General features: G+C 35.1%; 1 protein-coding gene across 1 annotated transcript; it reads right to left on the bottom strand.

The window, feature by feature from the left end:
- Positions 1 to 8,290: 8,290 nt before the first annotated feature.
- On the bottom strand, positions 8,291 to 10,618 carry LOC134719412 (uncharacterized). The gene is made up of 4 exons (XM_063582412.1): positions 10,492 to 10,618; positions 9,689 to 9,941; positions 8,986 to 9,158; positions 8,291 to 8,497 (listed from the first exon to the last, which is right to left on the bottom strand). Exons 2-4 carry the CDS (start codon positions 9,928 to 9,930, stop codon positions 8,406 to 8,408), a joined length of 507 nt encoding a protein of 168 aa, XP_063438482.1. The 5' UTR covers positions 9,931 to 9,941; positions 10,492 to 10,618; the 3' UTR covers positions 8,291 to 8,405.
- Between the last annotated feature and the right edge of the window lie 875 nt (positions 10,619 to 11,493).

Here is an 11,493-nt window from a genome sequence, read left to right as displayed (position 1 = left end):
GTCTAGGATGATATGCCTTCTACGAAAGCATCATTTCAGGCCAAATCGTAAGTATCACTGCAATTCAAAAAGATTTATATGATAAAATATTGTATGAGAACCAATTGGAAAACTCTCATCTAAGTAACAGTTTGTACAAGAAAAAACATTATAGGTCAACGTACGGTCCATAACACGAAGCATTTGCTCACACCGAACAGCAAGTTATGAAGGCTTTAAATTTACTAGTGTAAAAAACATTAAAACGCGAAAACCAACGATCTCATCTTGATAAACATAATAAACACGGCTGATGTAAGGTCCTTTCGGACACTTTCATGTGGAGTGCTGCTATATAAGCTAAGGTAACATGTTTGCAATTATATTAAACAAAATAACCCTTTTAAAAATCTTTTTGCAGACATTTACCCTACGTGTTTTTGTGAATGCGTGATTGAATTATTTCCTGACAAGTGGAGTGATTTGCCTTTCAAAAATGGATTGTGTGAAAATTGTGTTAAAATCGCCACATTGCAGGAAACTGTCCATATACATGCCATGTTGGATATTACTCTTTTAGAAGCTTATTAGGGTATAAAATCCTTAAATGATCACCCTATGCCTATACTCGAACATTTCTTCGTTTGTATATGAACTACTATTTTTTTTAAACTAGCATGGATAAAACATGCAGTCAAAGCATACATTCGGTGTCTTTATAACAATACCCCTTAATGCAACTCCAAGTTTTATTCCGACTGCCAGTAAAGCAAATACCAAAGTTGGTACATAAAAGTATACTACAACATTCGTTCAGAATGGAAACGTAATTATAATGCCTTCTGTAGAGAGTGTGTCAATCTTTCTAAAAGCCCCAGTATTAACATTTTGTAGCCGTTGATGTCCCTATAAACTAACTGCTTCCATTGATAGAGAAAGGGAGAAAGATATTGAATAGCGGATTATTTTCGTGGGATATATTCGTTTTGCTTATTTTCGCGGATTAAACAATACTACTAAAATAAATTCTGCCAATTAAAAATTGCACAAAGGTATCGGTAATAGTTTTGAATCCTCCCAATTCCAGTGGCCTTGTTGCTTACAGTAGTGGCACATGCCGATTGAGCAAGACTCACGCCTTGCGAAGCTCACACGAGGGGCTGTTCATGATTACGTTGATAATGCTGAGCATAAGTAGGGTTACCATATGATTCCGCAGGTTGTTGACGAGGCGGATTTTTAGGGTAAGGTTACTGGCGAGATTTAGACTTCTCCTTGGAAGTACGGATAGCTCTGGTCTCAGCTTGTCGTATCTTTCTCTCATCCTCAGAATCTGAAGCCACGGCATTGAATTCGTATTCCCTAACGATTCCCCAACCAGCAGGGGAAGAATCAGCTATGCGAATTTTCTTATTACGGCTTTTTATTTGATCAGTTATGTCAAGAACTAATCTATAGGCTTGTGTATTGGAGTTAGGGATGAATTTTGAAAGTTTGTTAACAGTTTCTAATAATTCTCGTTAAAGGTGTTCTAAATTCTGTTTCCCTCCCCATTAAATTTTAGAGTGACGTCCTCCTTAATTTTTCTCTTAAGGCAATCGTGTTCCTGTATGAGTTCAGATTTCAACTCACCTAATTTGCTGTCTAAAATTGTCTTAAAAAGCTCCACCGTATCTTCCAAATCAGACGACTTATCAGCTGCTTTTTGAATATTAGGTGGCTCCTTCCAGTAGTATGTCTTCATTCAATTCCAGACGTGGAGAAGATTCGGACATTTTACGTGGCGATTTAAGAAAACAAACCTTTCTGTCGGATAGGCGAACCTCGAATGACAATTCTAGACTTTCTTATTATAATTTTAGCGCTAAAATTCTAGCATGAAGTTATCATGATTGATATAACTTAAACCGGTAATAACTTACTGATTGTCCAATCAAATTAAACATAAACATATACACGTTTTTCCCGAGCAACCTTTATAAATACATTTACAAAATATCAAAAAAAAAAATTCCGGTGGTCACTGAACCTTGAACATGAGATCAAGGACACTAGACATTTGACTGACGGAAATTTGTAAGATGAGACATCCATAAACAAAGTATAAAGCATTAGTTCAGTCAAACTAAGATTTAATCTCAAACTAATTGCAAAAGAAAATGTTTTAATTCGTATCTATATCAGTATGCCCTTTATATGCACAGACAATTATCCCATAAATCTAACTTTAGGAAAACCCAAAATCAGCATTTTTTTTATTTTCTATGGAAATTAACATTGGAAAGGGAAATAACTCCGCCAAAATTAGTCCTTTTGTGTTTGATTTTCTTAAAATATATGGAAAGTTTGATACTTTGATGGGGTTATATGTTTGTATTTGACTAAATTATAGTATCTGCTCATGAAATGTACATGTACAAACCCAAAGTGTTATGGGTAGTTTCATTTTTTTCATGCACTTTTCATTAATGAAATTGCGATATAAAGGAGTGTGACCATTTTGAAAAAATAATGTGAACATTTGGTATTATATCTATGAACTGTGTAAATAGAATTGTGTAAACATTTGCGTTCCTAACCAGTATTGAGGAACAACTTACTATGATGGTGATGAAAATAAATTATGAAATATGTATACCGAAATATTGAACTTATGATTCGAATGAACTATGTGTAAATATATCCAGATATTGGACTAGATGAACGTGATGAACTTATTATATCATGATATTGGACTTGTAGAACTTTATAAACTTATATATGTGGTGATGGTTACCGGAAACCTAACAATAAACTACTAAAAAAACCTACAGGAAGAAAAATACCGTACTTTATTGCACTTTCGTTCTATTAGGATTGGAGACATTATGTTTCACAATTGTGTACCATTCATTAATCATCAGGAAGTTATTAATACAGCAAATCCGAAACAACTAGATATCATTGAGATGGGAGTCATCTCTGTGGGCCCCGCTGTCAATAACGTGGGGTAAAAAGGTTGTATGGATAATCTGATATGAAGCATTATTTGAAGTTATTACATAGTCTCACGTGTGATTTTAATCTAAGATTTTAAGTTAAAACTGCTAAATATTCTCAACTTACTTTCATAGTATAATAGTGATATGACTGCATGATGTGAACTCATTGTTGACTGCTCTAAGGTGACTTCTGGATATATGGATTGATATTTGAACAAAATGTTTAAGTGCTGCCCAATTGATATTTGTCACATATTTTTAGAATTATGCCTTCAATATATTATGACCCACCAAGTATAAAGTATGAAATATTTACGGTTCTCGAGAGGTAGAGCGGACACAATTTGTTCAGAACAACGAATAAATGGTCAGACCGACGGACTGACCTTTGACCTAGGATGCATACATAATGACACATTCTCTGGTGTTGGTTTATATATATGTTAAGTTGAAAATGTTTGTCAGGTATAAAGTATGAAATAATAACAGCTGTCCTCTCAAAATATAGTGTGGATCAAATTTGTTAGCGATGGACAGACCAACAGACAGACAGACCTTTGACCTAGGAAGTGGTACATACATCATGACACACCCTCTGGTGTTGGTTAAAATGGATGTCAAGTATAAACTTTGAAATCACAACGGTTATCTAGATATGGAGCGGACACGATCTTCCCCACAGGACACAAGGTTGTCAACTGAAACCAAAGTTTTTGACCTTCACCTTTGACCTAGGAAGTTGTACATACACCATGACACACCCTCTGGTGTTGGTTAATAATCATGTTAAGTATTAAGTATAAAATCATAACGGTTATCTAGATATAGAGCGGATACGATCTCCACCAAAGGACACAGGGTTGTCAACTGAAACTAAAGTTTTTGACCTTGACCTTTGACCTAGGAAGTTGTACATACATCATGACCCACCCTCTGGTGTTGTTTAAAATGGATGTCAAGTATAAACTTTGAAATCATAAGGGTTCTCAAAATATAGAGCAGACACTTAAGTGTTACGGACGGACGGACAGACGGACGGACGGACAGACAGACTGATCACTATAGGGCCACCCACCTTAGGCGGGGGCCCTAATTACAGGTAACCTTTAGACACTAATAACAATCTTCGTATATTATAAACATATATAAATGAGCATGTCTACTGTGAAATAACATGTACCGGTCAGGGGTTAATTGCATAGTTTCACAATTAACCACAGACTAATATTACTCCAAAACCAGACGACTACGTAACCGGCCTACAGCTATGGACCGTTTGTATGGACCACTGGACTATATAAGATCTCTCAATGGACTTCAAGGACACAATTCGATCACACCAGAATTCGTCATATCTCGGCCAGTGTCTCAGTGAAAAACATTTACTTGAACTTTTAATCGCTCTTTGAAAACTTGTAAATTAAGCAATAAATTCTAATTGACAAGTTTTAGTTAACTTATTGACTTCGCCACACAGCAACAGGACCAAAGATTACAGATACCACATCAATGGGACCACTTCCTTCCACAAAATACCTGCATGCCAACCAGTGGAATAAAACCCAGCAAACTAACAACTACAACTAACAGTGGAAACCAACACCGTCAATAAACAACTACATCGACCAGTGGAACTCAACACAGCCTTAAACAATATCATGTCATGTTGACAAGTCTGCGTTAATAAAACCATGAAAAGTAACTCTGTCCTCTATGGTCGCAGTAAATAAAGATGCCTCTCAATCCACCAAGGAAGATAAGAATGTTTTAAATGTAAGCGTCAATAAAAGTTGTAATGATTATTTGTTTCTATCAAGTATTCATGCTAAATAAATGTTTTGACCTAACTTTTATGGGTCACTGACCTAAAAAAACGGTTGTAGTATACATTTTCATGAGTTAAATGAAAATGTAGTTAAGGTAGTACCTAACACTACAGAGAAAAAAACTCTGTAAAGTCAGCTGAAAAAACTCTGTAAAATCAGCTAACTGTTATAATTTCGCTGTTTTGTTCAACTTTGGGGAATATAAAGCTATTCAATGATCAAAATTATTTTTTTAAGTGCTCTTTAACCAGTGTAATTTTTCTGATAAATGGTTGGTTCAATTTTTTTGAAATTTTTACATTTTTGTCAAAGGGTCAAGTTAATACTTTGTCAAAATTATATGAACATTAAACGAGCCAAATTAATTGAAGTGAAAGTGTTAGTTACCACTTTAAATACAATTACTCATAATAGGATATTTCTCAAATGTAGGATTATCTTTCTACTGTAGAGTCATTTTTCTAGTTCAAATACACATTTGATATACGTACTTAAACCATGAAATTGTAAAAAAATCTTTTAATAAATTGATTGATTATCAGAAGTCACTAAGAATATCTTTTATTTCGATGTAAAGACCGATGGAGGTTATAATATTATAAAGAGTGTCAGCTGACTCCTCCTGCATTTAAGTTAAATCGGGACGGATTGATTTGCATTTGACTAAAACATTATTCCAGTTTCAGTTAAAGAGAGTGGTTTGCGCACAGTTAAATGGGAAGCTTCGAAAATACCTCCTTATTTCAAAGACCAGTCTGTACCAATAATTTCTTATACCTATACCAAACCAATTGCAACTAAAATTTTCAATTACAAACGCGTTTTGCAGGATCTCGATATTGACGACTTCAAGTCTAAACCTCCTGATTGCACTTGTGCTAGTTCCAAATTCACATATAATCCTGCTGGCCACGTTATTACCGGTGACCTTAACATTGTTAATAGAGAGGTTTAGCAAACGTCCGTGTGCGTGAACGCGTACGTGTAGAATAGAAGTACACGTACCCGTACGTTTTTATTATGCCACGTTGTGTTTTTCAAAGTCGTACGTATACGTGTACGTGTAAAAGACGTAATGCAAAATATTATCTCATTGGTTGAAAGCAAAGAATAATTGCCAATAAATGCCTTTGTTTTATGTTTGATAACTATGGCGGAAAACTTGAAAGTGTTAGCAGCTTTAGAAGACTCCGATGAATTACTGCTTTTGTCATTATGTAAAGAGGAAAAGGGCAGTTTTCGAGGTATAGAATTTGAAAAACTCACAAATGAACAGTGTCGATCTTTTTTTAGATTTGATAAAGATGATATTGAAATTCTTCGTCTAGCTCTGCGTATACCAGAGAAAGTTGTATGTATTAATCGCACCACGGCAAGGGGTATTGATGGACTTTGCATGGTATTACGACGACTTGCCTACCCTTGTCGCCTTGAAGATCTAGAATATATTTTTGGCAGATCAAAAACAGAACTGTCTCTCATCATCAATGAGGTTCTCGATTACATACATGACAATCATTGTCATCTTCTTTCAGACTTCAACATGAGTTGGCTCTCACAAGAGTGTTTAGAACGTTTTGCAGGTGCGGTTTTCGATCGTGACGGGCCTTTAGATAGCTGCTGGGGTTTTATCGACGGTACTGTTAGACCAATATGCAGACCACAGGAAAACCAAAGACTTGTGTTTAATGGCCACAAAAGGTCACATGCCTTGAAATTCCAAAGCATTGTTACCCCTAATGGGATCATCTCAAACTTGTTTGGCCCCATAGAAGGACGGCGACATGACGCAGGAATGTTACGTGAAAGTGACATTTTAGCACAAATGAGGGTCCATAATGACAACTCCACAGGGGCGAATATTTTGCATTTATGGTGACCCGGCATATCCCGTGACTGATGGATATATAATTGCACCATTCAGAGGAGGAGTCATCTCAAGGAATCAAATGATTTTCAACAAAAGAATGTCAGCAGTACGCATTTGTGTGGAGTGGGCTTTTGGGAAAGTTTTGTCACTATTTGCATTTCTAGACTACAAGAAAAATCTAAAGTTATATCTGCAACCCGTGGGAAAGTATTACAAAGTAGCAGTTCTACTGACAAATTGCCATACCTGTCTTTATGGCAGTGAAACCGGGATATTTTTCGATGTACCACCACCAACATTAGAGGAATATCTATTGGGTTGACAATTTTCCCAATGTTTCCAGATGGCAAATAATTATCGTTATTGCTTTTTAATCAATTTTACGTTTCATCGAAGAGCTGATAAAAATTAAATATTAAGTTTGTCTTAAATTTGTTAAATAGTTTAAAAAAAAACAAACAAACAATTATCATATTCTTGTAGGTGGCTTTTGTGTTCTTTGTATATTCCTAAAGATGACATATAGTTTACGTTTGCCGCAACTCTTAAAAATAACATGTTTCAGCCATATTTAATTGTACCTTGTCTGATCATTACTTTTGTGCTGACCAAGTTTTGTTACTGACAACACTTTTAGGCTAATGACACATCAATAATACCCCTAAGCTAGTGCCAAATTAATGACAACACCCCTAGGCTAGTGACATGTTACTGACAACAGCCCATGGCTAGTGAATGACACATTACTGACAACACACCCAGGTTAGTGACACGTTATGTGAGAAATGCGGAGGGGGTCTTAATTTAGCTAGAAGCAGAACCTCATTACCCTTACAGAACAACAAATATCATTCCTGTTTTTAATGCTCCTTGATTTCCATTTGTTTTTAGTTTAATACGTATTGAATATAAAAAGAAATGTACGATTGCCAATGAGACAACTCTCCACAAGAGAACAAAATGACACAGAAAAAAATTAACAACTATAGGTCACTGTTCGGCCTTCAACAATGAGCAAAGCCCCTACCGCATAGTCAGCTGTATAAGGCCTCGAAATGACACTGTAAAACAATTCCAACGACAAAACTAATGAGTCCTTGTGTGTCTTGTTGAAAGGTTTTTCTTGTTGAGAATTGATTGACCTTGTTTTAATATCATTTCGGTTGTTTACTTCTCTTTTGACATACTGACATAGTTCGATGAATGCACATATTACAATTCGAAAAGAATGTAGGTAGGTATCTCTTGGCTTATCATCTTACAAAATGTATAAGTAAGCAACATGTAATACCACTATCCAATCTGGAACTGTGATTAAAATATTTCAGGAAACCTCTCCGTCCCAACCCTTTTCTCAAATTACAATTGCTAGAGTGATTTCTTCTTTACGCATACATGTACCAGTCATGGCCAGGCAGTAAACCACATTAAGACACTTTTAACATATATCATTGCACTATCTTACCAGTAAATTCTATTATCTCCCTTTAACATTTACAACCGTGGGTAAAACAACAAATATTATAAGATAAGTTGTGTTAATATATTTTATTTTTTATGTTTAATGATTTCTTTGGCTTCTCTTTTAATGTCGGTCACTTAAACATTTTTTCAGCAACTCAAACATAAGTGTTTTCTCTTGTTTGTCATTTTCCAATTTCTGAATCCTTTCATGTTTCTCTAGTTTGAACTTTTCCTCCTCCAATTGAAGTTGCTGTTTTCTAACTTCAAGTTCTTGCCTTCTATATATCAACTCGGCATCATTTTTTCTTTTAGATATCCAACTATATTTCCGGAACTGTTTCTCTTTGATGGGGTGGCATCGTTAGAATCATCATCACCTGAAATATAGACATAATTTGTTAAACATGTGTTAGGTTTTGGGCTTTCAAATAGTTGGTCCACGAGTATCATTGGAGACAGAAGAAACATTAAATTTTGGATCATTGTTATGATGTTAATAAAATTTTGAATGGTATATGTTTACTTGCTGACTGTGTCATCACTGTATATCACATGCTATATGTATAATAAGGAAGATGTGGTATGATTTTAAATGAGACATTTCTCGAACAAGTGACATTAAATTAGCAACTGTAGTTCACCTTCAACAGAGTACAAAGCCTGTCACAAATAGCCAGCTATAAAATGCCCTGAAATGAAATATGCTGTTACCCACATACGCGAAATGCCATTTGTCCTTGAATTGACGAAATACATAGTTACTTACCCCACCCTCTCAATAAATAAAAGCAACCTATAAAAGATATAGTAACTATTATTTAAACACTACACAAATATGTCATGTTATCAGATAAGAAGTATGTACCTTTCTTAGGAGTTAAGTCTTCCATTGCTCTTTTTCTAATTTCTTTTCCCCGATTTTCTTCTGTTTCCTTTTTCTCTTTCTGTTTTTCTTTCTGTTTTTCCTCATCCTCCACCAATGAAAGAATTTCATCCAGTAAAGTCTCTTTCTCTCCATACTCTTCATCAATCCCTGAACTGGAATAATAATATAAAGTTGTTATAAAATTAACAAGAACACTGACGTCACATGCACATTTTGTAAAAAAGATTTTTTTTCCGAATTCATGTTTTTCCAACCAGATTTATAAGTATTTCAAAAATTAGTTATGATATAAACATTGCTAAGATTTCTTATATTTAACATTTTTTTTTTTTTTATTTCACAGTTCATGAAGACTTGATAATACCATAACTAGTATTAACTAAATTATTAGAATCTGACAATTGCAAAATCTATTTGCAACATTTCAAATTGTATCAACTTATTTGTAAAACAACTATACACACATGGAAGTATGGCTGCATATGATTTACATTTTTAAACAGACTTGTTTTTACTAAAAATTGCTTTAGTGATTTCACAGGAATAAGGGGAGGGAAGCAGCAGTCAGGCGTAAGGGGTCTCGAGAGAACGGATAAAAAAAGGCTTAAACACTTTCTACCTTCAAAAAAGTTGACAAATGCTTGAATAAATCATAAAATTATAAACTTGAAAGCATAAATACCTCTTCAAAGAATCAGCATTGCTTTTTTTATGCTGATCTATCAGCAAATGTGTCCTCTCCCGGACGCGTCTTGCATCCACCTGCAGATTAGATCTGGTATCTGCTACGGCTGATGCTATCTCGTTCCAGGCAGACTTGTTCTGAAATGGATTTTTAGCCAGGACCTCTCTCAGTAGTACCAGGTCATCTTTTGTCTGGAATCTGACTTGTTTTTTTCTGCTGCCACTAGTGAATGATGTCATATTTGCAGTTTCTAAAAGGGACAAACACATTTCAAGAGTTACAAAAATAGTTGATCAACCCCCCTTTTCACTGAAATAAAAAATATTTAAAGCACCAAAAGCGGGGCTTCTCCTAAATAGTTTAGATCTGCAAGTTATTCAAGATTCTTATGAATTTGCATGTCTCTCATTCAATCGTAAAAGACACAATTTGACAGCATCTTTAGTTCACGCACCTGCTCACGCCCCCCTTTTTTTAACAAACTTAAAATCAGTGAATTTGCTTCTTGAAATGATTCTAAACTGCAGAACTATTCGTCGCCGATCATGTTCACTACAGGGTAACTATAAAATAATTTTAGAGGTTATTATAATGTAATTTTTGGATAATTGAAAAACCTCCAATATGCCGCCATTTTCCGTGAAATACTTCCCACATTCACGTTCCATCCTGATGTCATAGAAACGTTTTAATGGCCCAAAATACTTTTAATTCTTCAAGTACATTCTATTGTTCCTGTACATATTCAATTTTATTCACGAATATCTGGTTTTTAAGAAAAATAATCCACAAGTTCTTACCTTCGTGTAGCCGCCGCTTTACACGTTGTCCCTGACTTGTACGTTTCACCGCCAGGCAAAATCGATGACGTAATACGCAGGAAATTGGGTGGTTTCCCTAGCCACAAGTACACGCACACGTACAAGTTCCGATGCTAAACCTCTCTAATAACACTTCTCTACGAAACGTGTTATCAAAAGGTCCGAAATATCGTGAGCCTAAATCCATCAATTGGAAATACAATTTTAAAATTTTTAAGGATTCAGTCGAGGATTATGCCAGGCAATGGGCTAAGCGCGAGAAGGAAGACGTAGACACTCTTTCCGAATGGATTAAGGCAGTGAGGTCGTTAATACAAATCAGAATTAAGAAACTGAATGAGTCCATCAATGCTCATGCTACGTCAATCTTCTAAGATCCAAATGTTGCTAAACACCTATCTGACCTCCATGATAAATATGTTGTTGTCCCCGCAGACAAAGCCACAAATAACATCGTTTTTTTCTGTAAAAGTCATTACATTAATTGCTTGATAAACGAATTAGGTATAGACAATTCACTTGGAAACCCAACATATACCCTCACAACACTTACCAACGAGGAAATCCTGGATAATCATAGGTCTGTTCTTTGTTCTTTTGGTATTTCAACCAAAGATGAAGAACTGGATCTTCAATCACTGTATTGGATACATAAACTACACAAGTGTCCTTACAAACAACGGTATATTGCTGGTTCTTTCAAGTGCTCCACGACACCCCTTTCTAAATTATTAACATCAATTTTATCAGCAATCAAAGACGGGCTTCAAAGTTATTGTGAAACTGCCTATTCTAGAGGTGGCGTGAATCAGATGTGGATACTTAAACATTCCAGATCTTTTAGAGTACATACAATCTATCTCTCTTTTATCTTGTAACAGTATTAAAACATTCGACTTTTCTACTCTTTACACATGTATTCCACATTCCAACTAAAAGACAAATTAAAAGAGTTGGTATTAATTTGCTTCATTAAAAAGA

The sequence above is a fragment of the Mytilus trossulus genome, chromosome 5 (genome assembly GCF_036588685.1).
Source record: "Mytilus trossulus isolate FHL-02 chromosome 5, PNRI_Mtr1.1.1.hap1, whole genome shotgun sequence".
NCBI classification, from domain to species: domain Eukaryota; kingdom Metazoa; phylum Mollusca; class Bivalvia; order Mytilida; family Mytilidae; genus Mytilus; species Mytilus trossulus.
The sequence above is the reverse complement of the archived record's forward strand: the minus strand, read 5'-3'. Positions and strand labels throughout refer to the sequence as shown.

What these genes read in the sequence shown, in the direction of transcription:
- LOC134719412 (XM_063582412.1), bottom strand. Translation starts at nt 9,930, where the DNA reads ATGACATCATTCACTAGTGGCAGCAGAAAAAAACAAGTCAGATTCCAG. An exon ending in AATGCTGATTCTTTGAAGAG is followed by an intron (nt 9,159 to 9,688) that starts GTATTTATGCTT and finishes TTATTATTCCAG; the next exon opens with TTCAGGGATTGATGAAGAGT. An exon ending in AGACTTAACTCCTAAGAAAG is followed by an intron (nt 8,498 to 8,985) that starts GTACATACTTCT and finishes TCTATATTTCAG; the next exon opens with GTGATGATGATTCTAACGAT.